This window comes from Lactuca serriola, chromosome 4 (assembly GCF_051521515.1).
Source record: "Lactuca serriola cultivar US96UC23 chromosome 4, Lser_US96UC23_V15, whole genome shotgun sequence".
In the NCBI taxonomy this organism is placed as follows: Eukaryota; Viridiplantae; Streptophyta; class Magnoliopsida; order Asterales; family Asteraceae; genus Lactuca; species Lactuca serriola.
The window spans coordinates 200,240,312-200,264,232 of NC_136411.1; the positions used below are offsets into that span (position 1 = coordinate 200,240,312).

The window sequence follows — 23,921 nt, forward strand, 5'->3', positions numbered from 1 at the left end:
TTTTATCAAAACAATCTAGTATCAGAAATCTGAACTTTGGTAAGAAAGTCAGTTGATTTCTGAGTACATGTCAAAGCTAGTGGGAGCATAAGTGTTATGCTAATAATCTCAGAGCCAGTGGGAGCATGATAATTATGATAAGTATTGCAAGTTAGCAATGTTAATTATAGAAAACAAAAGGTTTCAATTGGGAAAAGTTGTTTTGCTATAATTAAGGGAGAGGAAATTATACTTCATCTCAAATCTATAAGCTTAGATCATGAGGTTTTAATCATTTAGTCAAGGATATATATATGAATTTCATGTTGGAATTGTTCAACATAAGGAAATTATGTATATGGGTCCATTATTTGCGTTCTAAAATTCTATTATGATTACGGCATCCCTTTTCATAATCTAAATTATGAGAACTTGGCAAATTGAAATGGAAATGTTATAGCAAAAGACTGGTTTAGTCTTTATGTGAGACATCATGAATCGTGTCCCATATGCTTCGGATATAGGATCTATTACATGTGCTATATTCATCCTTTCTAAAATTTTCCAAATGCCTGGGGCATTAAGAAGGGAAAAGGTTTAGAACTGGATATGACTAAAAGGATTAAACAATTGTCGAGGACAATCTATGGTTTTCCAAATATTGGTTGCTCAAGGACAATTGGAAGAATAGTGATAATTCTGGAATGACCATATTGACATAGTCTGTAAGGAGGCAACTCTTGTTCATAAGGGATAAGTCAAAATGGAATCTGGAAATGTTTCAAAGTTAGAATTTTCAATCTGTTTAAGATTAGGAAACTTAATGCAGGAAGGATGTTTCTAAGGAGTTGATCTCCTTTGGAATGCTCTGTAATGGTTGTTGTCAAGTCTTTATAATTTTGTGCATAATCACTACAAGAAGATCAATGCATATAAGTTTAGAATCTAATAGATTCCTATAAATGGCATGAATTTGGAATTCTTACATTTACAGTAAGGATTTGGGAGTGTGAAAAGAGAATCATTGAAGTTATGTTCAATTGATCTAGTTCACAAAGTAAAGATCATAGACAAACATAGTATGCATACTTGGTGTGTGGCATGACTAGTGTTTAGAAAACATAGTGTACATGCTTGGAGCATGGGACAACTATTGTTTTAAATTCAAGAATAAAGCTGATAGCTGAAACAGTATACAATGAATAATGTGTAATCATATGGTGATAAATAAAAGGTGTTTTATTTATGTTCATAGGTTTTGATACCATATTGGATTCAATTATTATTGTGTTTCATTTTGCATGTTTTGACTTCCAGAATAAACTAGGTTATTCTTCCGGAATGACTAAGTTATTCAAACCATCCACAGTCGGTCATATGTTGGAAGTAGATATGAATTAAGACTGTCATGGGTTGGCTTGTAGAGGTCTAAGGTGTTGGACAAAGGGCTACAACACTCATGAGTGCTCATAAGTTCTGAGTATTGGATTCAACCCGCGCTCATTAGAATCACTTCATGGATTTTATCACGAGTGATCATGAGACGATAATATCTTATATTCTTCAAACCTAGAGATATGAGTTGTTACTATGAGTTGATAGTACATTGATTGCACGAAAACGCATTTGGTAACTTGGTGCTATAAAACGTGCCTTTGTGTATGATTCAACAAGTAGTAGAACAAGCCATATGAGTCGAAGTTTATCCATTCCTTTTACCTTTGGGATAAAAGCGATATCTGTGGGCCCCTCGATGATTTGATGATGGCAAATGGAAGTGCTCGGCCGGGCCAGGACTGATTTGATTTGTTCAATTAGTCAGTCGTCATAAATTGGAAATCAGGAAAAAACAAATGGACAGAGAGAATGATTATAATCCATGTCTCAGTCCATATGATATCTAGAATGGAGGAATATATGATCCCTTATCTAATGGACAAGTCATTGACAAAGGTCAGAGTTCATCGACAAGGTCAGAGTTCGACATAAGCTTTTAAGAGCTACGATTGCCAATCGGTTCTTGAAGTCATACGCAATAATAGTTTTAGACTTATCCAAGTGGGAGACTGTTGGATTAATGTCTAAGTCCATAACTATAATTGGTAAGACTTGACCCGACCCAACATGGTCCATTTGGGTTGCATGGCATCATGCACTTGGATAGACTATAATGAGAGAAATAAGACACTTACGGTTATTAATATATTATAAGTTCTAGTATATTAATAATAAGAATAATAAGATTATTTAATTAGTATGGATCAAGAATTAATCTAGGATTAATTAAGTGATCAAAAGAAGACTAATTAAATATATGGGTTGATTGTGTAAATCATCCATACTTGTATAGTGGGCTAATGCTCCATGGATAATCAAGTTGGGCTAAAACCCATAGGATGGTCCATGGATGCTCCATGGTGTATTTGAACCCATGGATCCAAGGAAATGGAAAGTCATGACAATTAGGGTTTACCCTAATTGTAACACTATATAAAGATCTTATTCTTGACAAAATCGGCCACTAGTGAGTGTAATAGAAGGGCTAGCCGATTTTCATGAAGTGTAGAATTCTCTCAAGTTATTCCAAGTGTATTTGGTGTTGTGTGAACCATTTGAGGTGTCACACTTGGTGCACTAGGCACTCAAGCTTCATGAAGACTTTCTACATCAAAGAGGTATGTATTCTATCTTGTTATATTGATAGTTTTATATGCTAGATTAGGATAATACCTTGGATGTTCTTATTTGCATGTATAATAGAGAAAACATAGATCCAAGGTATTTAGGGTTGCATGTACACTTAGGAGTGTTAGAATGCTCAAAACCCAACAATTTGTATATTACTTTTCATTATGCAAATATTTAAAATTTCATGATGGTTTTGTTTTGTCTTGCAGGTTGAACTGACGAGTCCTGGTTGGATTGGTGTTGATGTTTATCATCTCAACCTTTACAAGACATTTTGCATTCCACATGGCGGAAGTGGTCCAGGAATGTGTCTCGTTGGAGTCAAGAAATACTTGGCACCATACTTGCCTTCCCACCCTGTGGTAAATTTTCAATTCTTTCTTTCTTAATAATTAATAATTATCAGGGTATTAATGATGATTGTGGTTACTTAGGTGGCAACAGGAGGGTTGCCAGCCCCTGAAAAGGCTGAGCCGCTTGGCACCATTTCTGTAGCACCTTGGGGTTTCACACTAATTTTGCCCATATCATAGACATATATTGCCATGATGGGATCTCAGGGGACTTACAGATGCATCAAAGATAGCCATATTGAATGCAAACTACATGGAAAAGCGTCTTGAGGTTTGTTTTCTATTATTACTTTCATTTTTTTCTCTTATTAATAATAGCATTATACTTTAAAAAAATTACACAATTATAGCCGGGGAAGTTGATTTGTATTTGGATGATATTAATGTAATTGGGTAGATTTTTTAATGTTTGATGTTTTAAATTTTAATAGGAAGAAATATTTGATTGTAGGATGCTACAGTAACAAATGAATGAAAGTACAATGGTCTTTTTTGCATTTTACCCTTTTTGAAATATTATATGTGCAATAATGAATTCCATATTAAAGCATTATACTTTCTAAAATCTATCAAAGTTGTATTTATAAATGGGCAAAATTTTGAAGTACAATGTTGTATTAAATATATAGGTTGACTACATCACCCTGTTAGCATGGGCAATTATCACATAGGCCACATCGATGACACCAACATCTTTAAATCGGGTATGGTGTGTTTGGACCTACTCAGAAGTTGACTTAAGATGAAAATGATAACATTGTGAAGACATGGAATTTTGTTAATTTATACTTCAATTAGAGAAATCTATTCTCCCTATATTTGTATATGCTTTGTTTTTGTGAAATGTGAACTAACTAATAAGTTATGACCTGTGATTTGCAGTTGGATCTGATAAAGATAAAGATATATTTGAATTTCTCATGTCTGGAGTGAAGGCTAAAGACATCACATGCTAGAATTTCAATTTTTGGATTTGCAATTTATTTTTATCATCTTTGTTTCAATTGTTAAATATCGGGTATTGTAACCTAATAAAATCTTTCCGTTTTGTCCATTTCTTTGACGTACCCAACCCCGCAAAGTGGGGATTCTTCCCTAGTTGTTTTATAAATTTCCTATGAATTTAGTCATTTTGTCCTACAATTATTACTTTTTCATTTCTGTCTATCAAATTGATACTCTTTCAATATATTTAGTGTTTCAACCTCACATGTTACATTACGTTTCAAAGTATACCCTTAACCCCCAACCTGACACATGTAAATAAACGGGTTGACAAGACACGCCATATAAATTAAACACTTCAGGTTAAGGTGAAGTTCTATGAAACCATTTACTGTTTTGCACGACATGAATTCAACACAAAACATGTTTTCCATGTCTAAATTTTATCTTTTAATCCTAGTTACAAAGCCGATAATTACAACGAGTACATCACATCGCCATTGATGATTGAATCTAATGTCACACCCTAATATATTTTTATAGATCTTGCACACAATTGTGATGTGACGTCAAAAGTAGACCAATCAAAGATAACTTTCTTTGATTCATAAACAATTATCTAGATCAATATTATCTTTTCCTAGGAAGCTCATTGAGGGGGGAGCTATGAAATACTAGTTAAACCACATGACCTCATACTTATTTCTTTCATGTGTGTTCTTGCCAACCATATCACTAATGATGTCGTTTCGAATGCTCGAAGTTAATACAACAAACAACATATCATTTCAATGAATGATGGATCATACTCTGGAAAACAAGTTCATCTTCACATTATTTCTCATCATCAACACCTATTTTGTTAAAAAAAATGTCAACTTTAGACTTGTTACAATCGACTACCTCACTTATTGTTCATGCTCTAATGAGAATGTATAAGATAACAATATATCATCCTCACTAACATATAGTTTATCTTTGTATCATTTCCTACAAACTCAGTTAAATCGTAACATAGATATTTAATGTAAAGATTAATACTACCAAAACGAAAAGCATGTTCAAAAGGTTTATTGTAATCCACATCACATGTTTGAAAATTAAACCTTTACATAAAGCCTTTAGGGTATTTGATAGTACAAGTTGCGACGTTGTTCCCTGACTAATTTTTTGTAGAAACATAACAAATTAATCAAATTCCATAGAAGCAAAAAATGATTTAAGTTATCATTACTAATAAATCATCGCAATGGTCAGATATCGGTACAAACACACCTCCGTAAGGAACCTCAAAGGTGATCAACACACCAAACTCTTTGTAAAAAGCCAAAAACACAATTTTCGTTGTCCATGAGATAATCAACCATAAGCATATAAAGCATGCATGAACATATATACTCAGTTGTACTAGTTTTGTTGATCAAAAGTGTAGTGGTGTTGATTATGATGGCATGTGCGGAATTAGAAAGATCTAGTGAATCATCATGTAAAATCAAGAACACAAGGAGTAAATAAATCTTTGTAAGCTCTTATTAGATCTAGAAAGATTATACAAATGGGTTTGTATACAATTTCTCTCTCTAGTCTAACACTCCAAAATGGACTATTACATTCTTACATAATGGGAGTCACTCACTTCCTATTTATAGGAAAAGACTCAACCCATTTACACATACAAAGAGGAAAGCCTAAACACATTACATCTAAGCATGACTTTGCACCCTAACATTCTCCCCCTCAAAGTTAGGATTGGATGTCCGGCTTTAATCTCCAACGAGCTAGCGCGATCAATACCAAACTCCCCCTCGAAGTAACACCGGTCTTCAAATCCGCAAATAAATATTAGACAAACCCGAGAAGCTTCGAATACCCATTATTCTCCCCCTTTTATAATCAAAAATTGATTATAAAACCCACTAAGGATGAGAAGCGCCCGAGGAATAGTCTTCACGAAACTCCCCCTTGATGTGTACCAAAAATGAATCACCAAAAATCTTGCACGGAAAAACAATCACGAAAAAGCCACAAAAATTTCCAATTTATGAAAAATTTTGACTTTTTGGGTGAAAGTTGCAAGATTTTTCAAAATCCGGGTAGATATTGTCATTTTCTGAAACTTGCAGGGACCTGTTGCGCCAAAAACAGTCAAATATGCGAAACTCTAGCCCATTTGCGAAACCGGGCATAAAGCGTAAATTCGCACAAACTACAGGGACCTGTTTTGAAAATTCTGCATTTTTTCAGCTTATATTACCCATTTTGCGAAGTTGGGTATAAACTGTCAAAAATGCGAAACTGCAGGTACTCGTTTTGACAATTTCTGCATGTTCTTCATACTTGCGAAGTTGGGCTACTTTTGTCATTTCGTGAAAATATAAGGGGTGCAAACTGAAACTCTTTGTTTTCTTCTTCCCCAATTCACTAATCAGTGAAAAGCTTCGCACGTTCCTAACTTCGCATCTTTATCCCAAGTAACCAAATATGCGAAATTGATTGAGACCCAAATGCGAATATCTCCAATCCATAACAGAATGCGAACTGCTTTTGAAACCTTTGAAACTCAAATGCGAACATAATATTGATTCACCCATATGCGAACTCAGTTGATTTTATATGCGAACCAAAAAAAAATCATCAACCACACACTTGTCTCACCAAATGCGAAATCCAAGTGAACAACAGAATCGATTCATAGATGCGAACTCATCTGATTTCATATGCGAACCCAATAATTTTGTTATCTGCTATCAATCGCCGACCATCTGTAAACCGAGTTCGACCGCTTGGCTTGTTGACAACCAAAATCAAAACTCCAAACATCGATTTCGCAATCGGTTCTTCAACTCAAGACCTTTTACTTCAATCGATTTCATTAGCCTTCCAAGTTCGTTCCAATCGAGTTCCCAAAATGACTTCACAACCTTCGTTCTTTGACAATCTAACCATCGATTTTTGATTCCTAATCATTGGCTGTGAACTTCAAGCCTTTGATTCCAAAAAAAAACTTCCCAAACCTTCGAAAATCAATCCATTGATTCTACGTGAACAAAAATCTATGAAATCAGATTCCTGACTCCAAACCTTCGTGTTCGTCATCAATCATCGACTTCAAAATCGAATATTGCTAATGGTCAAAAGCAGTAAAAAAAACATTTCACTCTAAGGAACATCGTTCGATCCTTTCAATTCGATTCTGATCAACCATTATCGAAGTCGATTTTGATTCCAAAACGATCGATTCCAAATTGTTCTATCCCATCTAATTTCAATTTACAGAAATCAACTTCTATAAGTCAAGACTGACAACATCCCTTCGAAATTACATCTTCTCAGTCTTAGCTTTCAGTTTGCTATATTTCGTTCTTTGATCAATCCTCATCGACATCCAGTTATTGAAGTTGACAGTTCCCAAATCAACCATCAAAGTCAAATTTTGACTTTTATTCGTTCTCATGTCTCTGAATTCAAACAGTAACCGATGATTTGGGCTAAAATTTTTTTATTATAGGCTCAAACAACCATGGATCAAACCAATAGAGAAAGATTGAGTTATATGGGCTTAATAAAAATTGATGAACAGTATCAGTTCAATATTTTGGTTTGGGCTCAATGTTTGTGTAAATGAAAGTAACAAAACAGAAAGAATTTTGATTTTTATTTTGGTTTTGATCTAAACAAAAATAATTGGATCAACAATGAGGTTGAAACGGATTAAGATCCAATGAGACAAATCGATCAAAAATGAAAAACGAAAAGCACGAATCAAAATCATGGATGTTTTGGAATCCATTTGAGAATTTGTGATACCTTTTTGACGAATCGATATCCATTTTCAACGAATGAATCAAATTTGGAAGATCTTGGCTCTTTTGTTGGAATGAGAAAATCTCCAAATCGAACATTGTACCACCCACCATGCGAGATGTACAACTCGTTCTTCGTGTTCTTCGTGTTCTTCAACGATCCAAGAACATCTTCAAAAGAACCACCAACACTTTTGGGTTTTGACTTCAAATTCAATGCAACATTTGGAGATTGTTTCTTTGGAACCCAAATTTGCTTCACGGATTTTGGCTTCACAACATATGACGATTTTTGTGAGTAAACCCACTTATTCTTCCGATTCATCTTCTTCTTCTTTTTCTTTCTCATCTTTTTGCATCTTGAAGACTTGACTTCATGAACAAACCCACTTTCAACAACATGAACATTTTGAGTTTGAATCAAATCTTTTGGAGTTTGATACTTGTGATTTTCTTGGATCACCGGCTTCCGATAAGGAATCATTCCTTCAAACGAATCACAAGAACACAAAATATCATCAGTTTGAACTCCAATTGAGCAAAAAACTTTTTCATCTTGAGAATCAACTTGAACTCCTTTTTCTTGAACATCAAGAACATCACATTGAACTCCATTGTTTTGAACTTCTTTTCCTTGAACATCATGAACACGATGAACATCATCAATAACATGTTCTTGCGCTTCACGACAATTTGCATAATATTCAAGTCTATTTCTTCCCGGTTTACAATTAGCAAGAGGAATTCCTTTTATGACTTCACCATTCCTCTTATTTCTTCGTCTTTCTTGATATGTTGTAATCAATCGATCAAACAAATCTTTGTTTTGATAAATTGGATAACCAATGTAATCTCCCTTTCTATCCCTTTCTCCATTTGACATAAGTGCATCTTCACTTTGCGATCCAACAGTCAATTGATAAAGAATGCATTCAAAAGAAGTGTATACGTATAGAAAACTTTCATTTCGAACCAACCATTTCTCCATGATTACAAGAACTTGAAATTTTCTAGAGAGAGAAAGTGATTTTGAATGGGTTTTCTAGAAAGAGAAAGTGATACAAACAAGTATTCTAGAGAGAGAAAGTCGAATTATGGATCAAATCAAAGAAAAATTCGACTTCTAGAACACAAAAAACACACTAATCACGAAGATCCATAAGAACATGAAGAATCACCAAATCAAAAATCGCCATCAAGGATCAATTCTTGATGAAATCAAGAACACCCGCTCTGATACCAATTGTAGTTGTGTTGATTATGATGGCATGTGCGGAATTAGAAAGATCTAGTGGATCATCATGTAAAATCAAGAACACAAGGAGTAAATAAATCTTTGTAAGCTCTTATTAGATCTAGAAAAATTATACAAATGGGTTTGTATACAATTTCTCTCTCTAGTCTAACACTCCAAAATGGACTATTACATTCTTACATAATCAAAAAGTTGTTAGGGTTTCTTCAAATACGTTTAGTGTTATTGGTTTTATCTCAATGGGTTTGGCCAATTATATGTTTACTACGTAAAACCAATAAACACTTTTAATCGTTCAATACACATACAATGTAAAACGACAACATTTTAGCCACAAGCACATCATCCGGTAAAACATAATGTAAGGGGTAAGCATGATATTTTTTTAAACAAAACGTTCGATTATCATACCCTTTGATAATATAGTTTTGATGATGGAAGTGGTTTTTAAACATTTTAATAAGCCATTACTCATTTATGACAATAACTTGATAATTTTAACGAATTTGAACCATGTATAAAGTCATATGTTAGAATTTTTAAACATAATTTTAGACAAGTGATTGCTCCCTAGTAGTTTACAAAATGTGTAACGTCCCAAAAATCACGATAAATTTTTTTTTCAATTAAAATAAAACTATTGTTTCAATCAAAACCCAAACCATAAGAAACCAAGTACCAAATACAAATATCTCAAAATCAATATATCATAAAATCTCAAAAAACAAGTCACCAAAGGATGTGTATGATCACACATTTTCTTTTCCCCTATCATCAGAAGTACCTCGAACATAACACATAAACTGCAAGCCAAAGCTTAGTGAGTTCCCCCAAAATACTACCACACAACATATAACAACATGCATACTAGGTCCACAGTCAATGAACTGGATTACCCATGAGCCCACAACATGAGTCTTACTTGCCTTTTTGGCCCACGGCTCATGTTTGGATTGTTATCTACTCCACAACATAAGTCTGGATTGCCCTTTCTGGCCCACAACTTATGTCTAGCTTGCTCTCGGGTTTGTTGGCTTCCGCACAGAGCAGTATTTCCTCAACCTAACCACACTATATTGACATATGCAACATAAAAACATATAACAACAATAGATAAATATGCATATCTAAGCATATCACTATATCATAGCAACATCCTAACCAAGATACATAATCTACTGGGCCGACATTGGTGCCTTCGACCCACAAATACAGTGAGGGAACTCACCTCACAGTTTGAAATGATAGCTAAACCAATCACTGCATCAAATACTGCCTCTACTGATCACATATACAATAACAACGATTCAAACTTCAATCTACTACTCAAAATATCTAAAATGACCCAAAATCAAACTTGGTCAAAGTCAACTCCAGCTGGTCGCCACGCGCATGGCCATCCTTGGCCACTAATCGGAAAACAGATGGGCCTTAGCCCAGTCGCCACGTCGTTGGCACTGGTTTCCCAACAACTTAATGGATTAAGTTGATTTCTTCGATCCTAAGGGCTCCAAAGCCCAGATCTGGTCCATCCTAACGTCCAAGTGGATAAAGTTTCCAACTTTGTCTTTTTAGACCCTTTAAGAGATAGAGATCTCATTTCCTAGTTTTAGAAAGGACAAAACATAACTTGGCTTAACTCATTAAGCACTTAATCATAAAGGCTCTTAGTTCCACATTTCCAGAAACGTTTCTATCATCACATAACAACATAAAAACCTTTACTTTCTAGAAATGCATGTACAATGCATGTCTTAGACTCTATTAGGTCAAAATGAGGGTTTTTGGTCAAAACTCCCATGCATGATGTTAAAACTCAATATTACTCTAGATCCAAAGCATGAAATGCGCTAAATGGCCTGGAGATTCATAAAGTTGCAAACTTTATGAGATCTCACCACCCAATAATCAAGGACATGAAGATTTAGGGACAAAATTCAAGATCTAACTACCTATCATAATAAAAATCGGGTCTTGGATACTTACAAGGGTCTAGAAGATTGCTACAACAAAGGATGATGGCTTGCTTGCAGATTCAAAGCTCACTTCTTCTTCTTCTTCTTCTTCTTCTTCTTCTTCTTCTTCTTCCTCCTCCTCCTCATCCTCCTTCTTTCTTTAATGGATTCAAAAGCACCAAAACAATGTTCAAACAAAAGAGTAGAGGATTAGGGTTTTCAAAATCTCAAAGAGGTTGGTGGAGGCTAAGGGTGAGAAAACCCTAGCCTCCTCATTCCTTTAAATATGGAGCAAAACCTGGAAATAAGGTTTTACCATTTGCCAACTACCACGCCATGGCGGCCTTAAATGAACCCGTGATTTTCTCGAAGCGACACGTCATGACACCTCTCCCACGTCGTGGCAACCTTACAATGCTTAAAGATTTTGGAAATTAAATTACCTTGGGACCCAGATGTTACAAAAGTTAGCGTGATTAGTCTTTACATTTTTTTATTATGTTATGTGGATGTTTGCTATCCGCCATTGTCCCTTTAACATCGACCTTCCTCCTTTTCTAACACCATATTTGACCCCATTTCTAGTGACTTCATCTTTCGGTAAGGTTTAAAGAGATAAAAGGCCGATGATAATGAGATATAAGAGCATCCACAATGGTGACTTCAAACGAGGGAGTTGAATGAGGTGACAAGTACATGTGTTATCCAATGGATGAAACCCTACCATTCTGAGATGCCATATTGGTATTAAATGGATTTGGAGTTCAATGACCATTGAACTCTTTAATGGAAAAAAGGAAAGTTTTTATTTCTTAAATATTTACTTATATAAATTACATTTTGTAACATTCTATTAAACTTTGTAGAGTTCAGTGTATTGTAGAGAAAAAAAATAGAGTTGTATGAATTATAGAAATATGATAAGTCAATCCATTGAACTTTATGACGTTCAATGCATTGTGGATGTCCTAAAAAAAAGAAGGTGGAGAAAAACATGAAATTGAAATCACAAAGACAAAACACACAAAGAATACAAGCCACGTCGATAAATGAAGGGAATTTTCCAATAATTAGGGGGTGTTTGGCTTAGCTTTTCACAGCCCAAAAGTCTTTTTGGAAAAGTTACAAAAAGTCAGGATTTCCTGATTTTTCAAAAAAGTTCATTTCCTTGTATAAAAACTCAAAAAGTAGCTTTTAAAACTAGTTTTTGTCAAACATCTGTTGTTTTTTTTCTTTCTTAAAAAGGACTTTTGGCCTGTGAAAAGCTAAACCAAACACCCCTTAAAATATTATTAAAATAAAAAATAATATAAAAATAAATGACAATATCCAAATGCAAAAAATTGAAACCATAAAACTATCCATCTGTATAAAAAACAATTATTTTAGAAATTTTGTGAGTCCATATCAAAATACGAAGGCAAAACGCACAAGTTTCCTCTCCAAAGCCAAATCCCATGAAGTATAAACCACTTGTATTTCCAAATCCAATATATAAAACCGATCGCGCCTTAATTCTTTCATATTTATCTCTTATCTATTACACACAGTTTGCGATATGGTGTTCAGCGTAGACCGATCGGAGATAGCTTTCTTCGATTTGGAAACAACTATCCCAACCCGACACGGACAGCCGTATGCCATCTTGGAATTCGGGTCGATATTAGTTTGCCCTAAGAAGCTCATTGAGCTGGAGAGCTTCGAGACACTGGTTAGACCACATGATCTCTCCCTCATTTCCGCCTCGTCCGTTCGCGCCAACGGAATCACCGCCGACGCCGTCGTCTCCGCCCCGACCTTCTCAGATATCGCAGATAGGGTTTACGACATCTTACATGGTAAAATTGATATCCCCAATCAGCCAATCTCCCTTTATACTACAGATTTTTGTATAAAAGTGCTAGCTTTGAATCGTTGGATTGTTTAACAGGAAGAGTATGGGCGGGTCACAATATATTAAGGTTTGATTGCGTGAGGTTAAGGGAGGCGTATGTGCAGATTAATCGGCCGCCGCCGGAACCCAAAGGAACCATTGATTCATTGGCGTTGTTGACACAGAGGTTTGGGAGGAGAGCCGGTGACATGAAGGTATGTTGTTACTGATTCCCAAAATCTTTGATTAAACCATCTTTAAAAATTGAATTTTTCGAAGCGTCGAAATTTGAATTTTGTAAATAAAATTTTCATTTTTTTTTTTGGTTAAATTACAAAAACCCATAAACGTACAAGAAACAATAATTTAACATGTAAAATGTTCCAAGTTATTAACTTTTACACGTGTCACGTTATGTGGCAAGTGACATGGCATTAAGGAACCCAAAGTACGTTGTTGTTATGTTGCGAATTTGTCCATTTTTTTTTTATTTTTTGTTAATGATTTGATTCGTTCAGATGGCCAGTCTGGCGGCTTATTTTGGGCTCGGACAGCAAAGTCACCGGTAATTTGCTTTTCCACATAAAAAAGCTTGATTTAAAATTCAAAATTTGTAAACTTTTTTTTTTTTTTTTAAATTTATAAAAAAGCTTCATGTTCTTAATTATTCTCCTTCTAAAATTACTTTCAGGAGTTTAGACGACGTTCGAATGAATTTTGAAGTTGTGAAGCATTGCGCAACAGTTCTTTTCTTGGTAATTTCTCATGGAATTAAAACATCTCCATTCCTTTTTCTATCATTATCTCCTTCAATACAAATTCACTCCAACATACCAATCACACAGGAATCCGCAAATCCAGGGGAAGACATTCCAATTCCAATTCCATCAAATGAAGCCATGGTGGAAGATTCATCTTCCACCACACAATCAGACGCATTCACCCCACAAACCGAATTCCTCCCCTCTAATGAAGTTTCCATGGCTTCAATCACTGTATCATCATCATCCTCCGTTTCTCCCTATTTTCACGGGTCCCACAAAATACAAATCCTTCACAGAGACATCCCGTTACAGATCCGATGTGATTCCATGAGAATACGGTTTGGATTAAGCACAAAATACCTCGATCATGCTGGAAGACCTCGCTTAAGTTTTGTGGTTGATGCAAATTCTTCAAATCTATGTGATCTACTTAATGCATGTGATAATATTACTAAACGATTCATGGATTCTGATTCCAACTCTGAATGGAGACCTCTTGTTAGCAGAAAACCCGGGTTTTTTGACTCACCCACGATTAGATTCCAGTAAGTTTGGTGTTTTTTTATTAATATATATATATATATATATATATATATATATATATATATATATATATATATATATATATATATGGTTAGATTTGAGTTATTCGTATGAGTAATTTGTAATTTTGTACAGCTTAAGGACTGAAGATGGAGATGGTAGTGGGTGGACGACAGAGATATACAAGAAGGAGTCGTCATCATTATCTTCTTTGTCTATACCACAACTGGTTACAAGTAGTAGGTATGACGTGGCAGAATTGGATTGGTTGTTTCGTCCAGGTGGATTTGTGGATGCTTACTTGTGTTTGGATCCGTATAATTATCAACAAAATGCTGGGATCCGTTTAGTGGCCAAGAAGTTAGTCGTTCATTACTAAACACTAATCTTAGGATTATTATATCTTTTGTTGTATACTTGTATTTATATATGGTCAAGACTTTTGTTGTCACTAGAATTTTATGTAAATACATATAAATTTGATTTGATTACAATTAATAATGTAATAATTTTATATTATATTATAATATATAATAAACATAAATGAATATACCCCTCGATTTTACTCGAGCATCAAAAGTTCAAAACACAAGCTCAAATTACTATGATTCGAAGTGACTGAATGTCAAAATACAGGGTTGAAATTGAAACATTTCTGAATCTCAGGTTACCATTCGGCTACGCTACGTGAATTGCCGATCTCCTGTTCTCCGCCGGACTGGTAAGCAAGCGGTAGCCGTCGCCGATAACATGTTGCCGACCATTGGTTCCGCTGTTTAACTCCTCCATCCATCGTCACACATATAGGTATTTATTTCAAAATCCCTTTCTCTGTCTGTTATAGTTCACTACAGTCATTAGCTTCTTGATTCGATATGTCAATTCCTTTTGTCTCTCGATCCCTCTCATCATCACTCCGAATCAAAAACCCTAGTTTTTCTTTCGCAACTCGTGCACTTACAAATCCAGTGGAAAAATATTGGACGCATTTACAGAGTAATGATCCAAACATCGAAAAAGCCCTAACACGAGTTGGAGCTAAATTGGATCCTTCATGCGTGAAGGAGTTGATAACGAGATGCAGTTCTACCAGTAAACATCCTACTTCAGGTCTTAGATTCTTCATCTGGGCTGGGATTCAACGCGAGTATCGACACAACTCATACATGTATAACATTGCTTGTAAAACATTCAAGATTAATCAAAACCCTAACGTGATTAAAGATGTTATCGAGGCTTACACTATTGATCATTCTGTAGTAAATGTTAAAGCTTTCAAGGTTGTTTTGAATCTATGTAAAGAGGCTAGGCTTGCGAATGAGGGCTTATGGGTGTTGAAGAAGATGGAAGACTTCAACTGTAAACCGGATACAACAGCTTATAATCTCGTGATTAGGTTATTCTGTGAAAAGGGTAAGATGGATGAAGCCTTAATGTTAATGGAGGAGATGAGTCTGATCGATCTTTATCCTGATATGGTGACATTTGTCACAATGATCAAAGGTTTTTGTGATTTGGGTAGGATCCAAGATGCTGACAAATTGTTCAAGATTGTAAACCAACAAGGATTACCTCCAAATGTTGTTGCATATTCTGCACTTCTTGATGGGGTTTGCAAAGTTGGTGATTTAGAAAGAGGGTTAGAGTTATTAGATGAAATGGAAAAGAAATGTGGGAGTTGTTCTCCAACTGTAGTCACTTACACATCTATAATCCAAAGCTTCTGTGAAAAAGGTAGATCAATGGAGGCATTCACCATTTTAGATCGAATGGAAGCTTGTGGTTGTGCACCAAATAGGGTCACAATCAGTACCTTTATCAATGGCCTTATCAAGGAGGATAGAGTAGATGAAGCTTATAAGTTGATTGATAGAGTTGTAGCTAAAGGGAGTGTTTCAAAACATGAATGCTATAGCTCTCTTGTGGTGACATTTTTCAGATGTGGAAAATTTGAAGAAGGTGAGAAGGTGTTTAGGAGGATGTTGGGTGGTGGTTTGAAGCCAGATGGGGTGGCGTGTAGTGTTTTGTTGAAGAAGATGTGTTTAAAGGAAGAACGGGTGTTGGAAGGTTTTGAGTTGTATAATGAGATTGAGAAATTAGGGTTTGTGATTTCGATTGATTCAGAGATTTATTCTATCTTGATGGATGGGCTTTGTAGGAAAAGGTGTTTGTTGGAAGCTTCAAAGCTTGCTAGGTTTATGATTCAGAAAGGCATACAATTGAAAGGTAGTTATTCAAAGAGTGTAGTTGAGTATTTAAAGAATGCTGGAGAAATCGAACTAGTGTCTCATATTATATAAGGCAAATGGTGGTTGAATAAGGTATCAATGAAAGAGGTTTCTTGTTGGTGTTAGATTTTTTAGTTATATTGTCCATGAAGCACAAATTAGCATATGAAAAATTGTTGTTAGCTTATATATTTTAGTTGTTCAGAAACAGAAATAACAATGCTGGAAAATTCCCAGTGCTTTAATGGTGACACTTAGATTTTTTTAGTTTTTTTTTTTTCACATTTGTTGCTAAACAAAGTTGATGCTATGATCTACTCTTGTTGTATTTTTGCCAGGAACGTTTTTATGGGTGATGTTATTAAAAAGTTACATCTTTTTTTGAATTGAAAATACTAGTAAATTTAATCTTGAAATATCATCCATCAAAAATTCGTCGTATAAAATTATAATGTCATTTGCTCATTATTGATACTCAATTAGCAAATTCTTCCAAAACAAATACAACTTTTGATAATATTATTTTACCAACATGTTCAAGCCTTATTATAATACAACGAACACTCTTTAACGGATTACTACATCCCGATTTACGGCTATAGATTCACGAAATGAGGTGTTACATTGAGAAAGTGACATGTACAACTCTTACACACCATACTTCATTTTGTTCCACTTAATGTTTGGATCATGCACCTTGTACTCTACACTCACTTCGAGCTCAGTTTCATCTTCATGTGTTCATGCTCTTCTTTGTAGACATCATCAACTCTATCTTCATCATCCACTATGTATTATGTGTTCTTTAACATACTATAACCACATAACATGTTAAAGAATTGATTCGTTAGGCTGGTGGGTATTGGTTATGCTCCACATATTTTTACTACATCATTTACCATGTCATTCTCTATACCATTTCATATTTGTTAGGAAATAGTTACCACACACAACACCATTTTAATTCCATGTCACATTTTTTTAATAAATAAACAAAATAATTTTATAAAACATAACATTTAAACAAATTTTAGTTGAGAATAAATTGAAGGTTCAAGCTTCGTCTGAGAGAAAAAAAGTTAAAAATAAATAAACAAATATGTGTGTTTGTTATTCTGATTTAAAAAACCTAACCCCATAAAATTAATACTCCATAAAACTAAGAATTATAATAATAAAGGAATTAAAATTAACCATTATATATAGTTTAGATCTAAATAGTTTATAGCCCAACAATATCAGATGTTGTGGATTGTGTCCCTCTTTGAATGGTCGATGGTTTACAAAGAAGTAAATTTTAGAAATAGGTTTAGGGGGTGTTTGGAATAGCTTTTCAAAAGAGTTTATTGTCTTATTGGCTTTTTGAAAAGCTAATAAGTCAAAAAAAAATGTTTAGCAAACTCATAAGCACTTTTCAGAATAGTTTTTTCATAAGCTTCAAAAAGCATTTTTTAATAAGCATGTAAAAGTTGGCTTTTTGAAACAGTTTATGACTTTTCAATCAAAATAACTTAAAAAAACATTTTTTAAGCCAAATATTTTTTAACTTAGTGGGTGTTTGGAGAAACTTTTGAAATGAGCTTATTAGCTTATTAGCTTTTCAAAAAGCTAATAAACTAAAAAAATGTTTGTGTATTCGCTTTTTAAAACAACTTTTTGAATAGGAAAAAATAAAGCTTTCAAAAAACTGGAAATTCTTAGTTTTTTAGCTTTTTAGCAATTTTACTCTTAAAAAACAGTTTTTCTTATCCAAACACTTTTTAAAAACAATTTTTTCTAAAAGCCATAAGCTAATAAACACTTTTCTTATACATCATTTCTGTCATAAAAAAGCTAACCCAACACACACCCTTATTGACTTATCGGTTTTTTCATTACAAAAGTTTATCCAAACACTTTTTAAAAAACACATTCTACCACCACTATAAGCAAATAATCACTTTTATTTAAAAGCATTTTTAGAGTTTAAAAAGCTATCCCGAGCACGATGTGTGTTAGTGGGTCCCACAAAAAAAAGTTTAGTAATTCTTTATAATTAATCATTTATCTAAAGTTTAGATAAATAAAGTAAAAGTTTTTTAAAATATAGGCGATAAAACCCAAATTACTCTAGCAAAATAAATAAGACAAAAACAAAATTGAGATAGTCAAACCAGATGTTGAAATAGTCAAACAAACCAGATGTCTTCTACACCCGCGCAGAGCTCAATTGCCAACCAGATGACTCTGCCATTTCAAACACTTAAAAACGATTTTCTTAGTCAATAATCAAAATAGAACACTGGAATCGACTATGGAGTTGATCATTACGCACACATACCTTCCGATTTCAACTGATTTCAACTTCAACAACTCCAACTGTAAGCTTCTTGCATGCTACAATGGTGTTACGAACTAAAGCATTTGAAAACCCTCTTCTTCTACTCACACACTCTCTCAAATCATAGACTGAGATTGACGTTTTGGTGACTCGAGTGAATTGCGTAACCTGCAAAAGAGGGTTACCTGTTGTTGGTAACCGGATAAAAGTATAAAACTAACAAAATGAAAAGTCTCCTCAATTATTATGGCAAATAAAGATAAAAAAATCAATAAAACTAATAAAATGAAAAGTCTACTCTTGAAGATGACGGGATCGAATTCGCAGTTGGAGTTTAAAATCGAATTCAATAGTTCTCTGTGATCGGATTGGTATTATTTATTGTTGGGTGTAAATTAGAAACGACAGCTGGATAAGTGCGAGATCGATGTAGGTATTACAGAGTCAACATTTTTGGGTTGAAGAAATTGATTATACAAGAGTCAGGATTTTGGATCCAGTCGAAGCGTAGATGGCGCTGTTCAAACACATCTTTAATCGCCTCCTTGAGATCTCCGAAAGGGTTTACGGTACATTTCTAATTTTGCTTATCTTCTAGAATCTCGGAACCCATAGAAGATAGAGTTCACCATTTTAGCTGTCGACATTTCTGTGTCAAACTTGTTTCTTCTAGAGTTGAAATTTGGTTTAGATCCAAAAAATTTCTAACTTTTGATTGACAAAACTTATTTGCAGTTTTTGATTCCTGCTTCTCTAGTGAAGTACTGGAAGAAGATGAATACAAGATGTACATGGGTGGCATTGTTGCAGAACTCCAAGACTACTACTATCCTGATTCATCGTTCATGGTTTTCAACTTTAGAGAAGGTGACAAAAGGACCCAAATTTCAGACATATTATCTCAATACGACATGATAGTAATTGAGTACCCTAGACAATATGGAGGGTGCCCAATGTTACCATTAGAAATGATTAATCGCTTTCTTCGATCCTGTGAAATTTGGTTATCATTAGCAGAACAAAATGTGCTCTTAATGCACTGTGAAAGAGGAGGGTGGCCTATTCTTGCTGTTATGCTTGCAGCTCTTCTTCTATCTAGTAAACAATACAATGGTGAACAGAAGACTCTTGATATGGTATACAAACAAGCCCCTAAAGAGCTTCTTCATCTTTTAACACCTTTAAATCCTCAGCCTTCACAGCTGAGGTATCTTCAGTATATATCAAGGAGCAATTTGGGTTTTGATTGGCGGCCTGCAGACACACCATTAGCTTTGGATTGTATCATACTTCGTGTCCTTCCGATTTTTGGTAAAAAGGGTTGTCGACCTGTTGTTCGTGTATATGGTCAAGATTCATCTTCAACAACAGCTAATAGAAGTTCTAAGCTTTTGTTTTCATCTTCAAAAATCAAAAAACAAGCGCGTTATTATCAACCAGAAGAGTGTGAGCTTATGAAGATAGATATTCATCATCGTGTACAAGGTGATGTTGTTCTTGAATGCATACATTTGGATCATGTAAGAGAGGAAATGATGTTTAGAGTAATGTTCCATACAACGTTTATACGAGGTAATGTGCTTATGTTGAATCGCGATGAAGTTGATGTTATGTGGGATTCAAGAGACCAGATGCCCAAGAACTTTAAAGCAGAGGTAGGAAAGTCGAAAACTTTGATTTTTTTTTAGTATTTTTTATGTTATTTGAGAAGTGAAAGAAGTGGAATGCGTATGCTCATATATATATAGATACATGATGTATTATCAGGTAATTTTTTCGGATGTTGATGCTCTATCATCTATGATCAACACGGAAGGAGAATTTGAAGATGGGAATGAGACAGAAAGTCCTTCGCCTGAAGAATTTTATGATGCGGAAGAGTTTTTTAGTAATCTAGTTGATGGGGCAGATGTAAAAGGGGAATCTCCTCCACCGCGACCCCCACCCCCACCTTCAATGTATACAACTTCATCTCCTAGTTATACTGCCCCATTACCGCCACCACCACCGTCCATGTATGGAGCTCCACCTCCACCTCCGCCACCACCGCCCCCACCTCCACCCCTACCCCCAATGTATGGAAGAGCCCCACCTCCACCACCACCTTTCTTACAAGGTACTGCACCACCACCACCTCCTCCTCCAAAGTATGATTCCCCATCACCACCACAGCCACCCCTATCTCCTTCGCGAAGTGCTCCATTCCTACATCCTCCTCCACCACCTCCCCCTATGGATGACATATGGAACTCCATCTCCACCGCTTTATGCAACACGTGGACCTCCACCCCCACCTCCACCACCAATGTATGGAAACCTACCTCTACGTCCTCCACCTCCATTCCAAGGAGCACCACCTCCTCCTCCTCCACTAATGACTGGTGGTGGTGTACCACACTACCCTCACCAATGCGGAGACCATCGTCTCCACCACTTCCACCTAGGCCACCACATCTACCCCTTCCACCTGGAGGTCGTGCGTTTGAACCAACACCTCCACCCCTTCCACCTGGAGGCCATGCGCCTGGACCACCACCTCCACCCCTTCCACCTAGAGGCCGTGCAATTGGACCACCAAGACCTCCAGGAGTTGGGCCACAACCATCTTCACCCCCAACTCCAAGGTATATAGCTTCATCTCCTAATTATAGTGCCCCATTATCGCCACCACCACAGCCCAGGTATGGAGCTCCTCCTCCGCCACCCCCGCCCCCACTTCCACTCCCACCCCTACCCCCAATGTATGGAAGAGCCCCACCTCCATCTCCACCTCAACCACCACCTTTCTTACGAGGTACTGCACCTTTCTTAGGGGAGTTCACGACTTTTTCAAGCACTAGCACTAGTCCTGTCACGAAATCTAGATCTCGGGTCATAACAAATTTGGTATCAGAGCCGCTCGTGATGTCGACACAACAGGAAGAGTTGATGAAGAAATTGGAAGCGTTCATGATCCAGCAAACGCAAAGCAACAATGATTTGAAGACAAGTACCAATGATTTAAAGGCGACTATAGCAGCCTTGCAGGCCAAGCAAGCAGCGATGGAAGAGAGATTGCAAACCCTAACCCAAAACAAATCCAACAGACAAGAAGAAGAAGATGAAAGCGTGGACAACATGTTCGAGTCTGATAGATTTGATGACCCCTCGGAACAGGTGCGTGGAAGAGGACGTGGCGCCACCTTTGGTGCCAATCCAAACAGTAAGTTTTTGTACCAAGGAGGCTTTACTGGAAGAGGTAAGGGTGTGATCCAAGAAGGAGAAGGAAGAGGATCAAGCAAGGCTTTTGAATCATGGCGGACAGGTGAACACCAATCTTTCAAACACCATTGGGACTCCCTCAAACCAAAAGGGTCAAACAGAATGGATCAGGGGGCACCAAAAAACTGGGAAGAGACGGAAGATATGGGATACGGTGGGGGAAGAGTACCGAGATTCGCCAAGATGGAGTTTCCCACCTATGATGGGAAGGGTAATCCAGTCGAATGGCTTCAAAGATGTGAAGACTTCTTTGAAGAACAACAGACCCCTACTGAAGCTTGGGTTAGGCAGGCCACCTTTTCACTACAAGGTCGGGCTAGTGGGTGGTACCATAACCTGCGAAGAATGAAGACCCGCTTGAATTGGTTTGAGTTCTCAGAAGAGTGCAAAATCAAATTTGGACCCCCGATGAGCATGAACCCGTTAGGCGAGTTAACTCGATTAAGGCAAACAGGTACAGTAGAGGACTATTGTGAAGGCTTTGAGTTGCTGCTAGGGCGAACGACGGGTGTGACTCCGGAGCAAAGCATTTGGCATTTTTGTGCAGGTTTGACTAATGCTATCCGTCATGAAGTAGAGTTTGCTAGACCCATCACACTATACTATGCTATGAACCTAGCTAGACAGATTGAGTTCAAACTCGCGGAGGAGGGACGACCAAGGAGTTTTGGAGCACCTCTATTAACTGGGAATCAACCCTCGGCAGGAAGCAAAAACCAAGAATCAGCAGGTGGTGGAGACGTAACAGTGAAATCTGAAGTGCGGAACCCGGCTTTGAAACGGCTTACGGCTACAGAGATGGCAGAAAGGCGAGCAAAAGGATTATGCTACAGAGATGGTGCGCCTTCTTTTTATGGATAATAAAAACCATATTTAATGCATTTTTTATTGATTCTTTCCTCATGTGCTAACGACGATGAGAATGAGGCTAAATGTGTTATCAGTTATCATCAGTCGCCATAAAGATTTTTTTAGTTTTTTTTTTTCACATTTGTTGCTAAACAAAGTTGATGCTATGATCTACTCTTGTTGTATTTTCGCCAGGAACGTTTTTATGGGTGATGTTATTAAAAAGTTACATCTTTTTTTTGAATTGAAAATACTAGTAAATTTAATCTTGAAATATCATCCATCAAAAATTCGTCATATAAAATTATTATGTCATTTGCTCATTATTGATACTCAATTAGCAAATTCTTCCAAAACAAATACAACTTTTGATAATATTATTTTACCAACATGTTCAAGCGTTATTATAATACAACGAACACTCTTTAAAGGATTACTACATCCCGATTTATGGCTATAGATTAACGAAATGAGGTGTTACATTGAGCAAGTGACATGTACAACTCTCACACACCATACTTCATTTTGTTCCACTTAATGTTTGGATCATGCACCTTGTACTCTACACTCACTACTTCGAGCTCAGTTTCATCTTCATGTGTTCATGCTCTTCTTTGTAGACATCATCAACTCTATATTCATCCTCCACTATGTATTATGTGTTCTTTAACATACTATAACCACATAACATGTTAAAGAATTGAGACGTTAGGCTGGTGGGTATTGGTTATGTTCCATATATTTTTTTACTACATCATTTACCATGTCATTCTCTATACCATTTCATATTTGTTAGGAAATAATTACCACACACCACACCATTTTAATTCCATGTCACATTTTTTTTCTTTTTTTTTTAAATAAATAAACAAAATAGTTTTATAAAACATAACATTTAAACAAATTTTAGTTGAGAATAAACTAGCTTCGTTCGAGATAAAAAAATTAAAAATAGATAAACAAATATGTGTGTTTATTATTCTAATTTAAAAAACCTAACCTAATAAAATTAATACTCCATAAAACTAAGACTTATAATAATAAAGAAATTAAAATTAACCATTATATATAGTTTAAATCTAAATGGTTTATACTCACATGATGT

The 23,921-nt window shown here is 35.7% G+C and overlaps 3 protein-coding genes and 1 long non-coding RNA gene across 5 annotated transcripts; 3 read left to right on the forward strand and 1 right to left on the reverse strand.

Moving 5' to 3' along the window:
• Positions 1 to 12,384: 12,384 nt before the first annotated feature.
• Positions 12,385 to 14,956, forward strand: LOC145103143 (protein NEN1-like). 2 transcript variants are annotated; one of them, XM_079040692.1, is made up of 7 exons: positions 12,385 to 12,816; positions 12,909 to 13,066; positions 13,370 to 13,416; positions 13,543 to 13,606; positions 13,697 to 14,160; positions 14,294 to 14,518; positions 14,825 to 14,956. In XM_079040692.1, the coding sequence occupies exons 1-7, from the start codon at positions 12,537 to 12,539 to the stop codon at positions 14,847 to 14,849; spliced, it is 1,263 nt and encodes a 420-aa protein (XP_078896818.1). In that variant the 5' UTR covers positions 12,385 to 12,536; the 3' UTR covers positions 14,850 to 14,956. The 2 variants fall into 2 exon arrangements, with proteins under 2 accessions (XP_078896818.1, XP_078896817.1); XM_079040691.1 differs by lacking the exon at positions 14,825 to 14,956 and having other exon boundaries at positions 13,543 to 14,160; positions 14,294 to 14,718.
• A 76-nt stretch (positions 14,957 to 15,032) lies between these two features.
• LOC145103142 (pentatricopeptide repeat-containing protein At5g47360-like) lies at positions 15,033 to 16,668 on the forward strand. The gene has a single exon (XM_079040690.1). The coding sequence runs from the start codon at positions 15,034 to 15,036 to the stop codon at positions 16,456 to 16,458; it is 1,425 nt and encodes a 474-aa protein (XP_078896816.1). The 5' UTR covers position 15,033; the 3' UTR covers positions 16,459 to 16,668.
• Positions 16,669 to 16,827: 159 nt separating this feature from the next.
• Positions 16,828 to 18,912, reverse strand: LOC145103146 (uncharacterized). The gene is made up of 3 exons (XR_013706381.1): positions 18,707 to 18,912; positions 18,565 to 18,627; positions 16,828 to 17,199 (listed from the first exon to the last, which is right to left on the reverse strand). It is a non-coding gene; the product is annotated as an uncharacterized LOC145103146 (long non-coding RNA).
• Positions 18,913 to 19,052: 140 nt separating this feature from the next.
• Positions 19,053 to 23,041, forward strand: LOC145103145 (uncharacterized). The gene is made up of 3 exons (XM_079040693.1): positions 19,053 to 19,275; positions 19,442 to 20,361; positions 20,474 to 23,041. Exons 1-3 carry the CDS (start codon positions 19,218 to 19,220, stop codon positions 22,826 to 22,828), a joined length of 3,333 nt encoding a protein of 1,110 aa, XP_078896819.1. The 5' UTR covers positions 19,053 to 19,217; the 3' UTR covers positions 22,829 to 23,041.
• Positions 23,042 to 23,921: the final 880 nt, after the last annotated feature.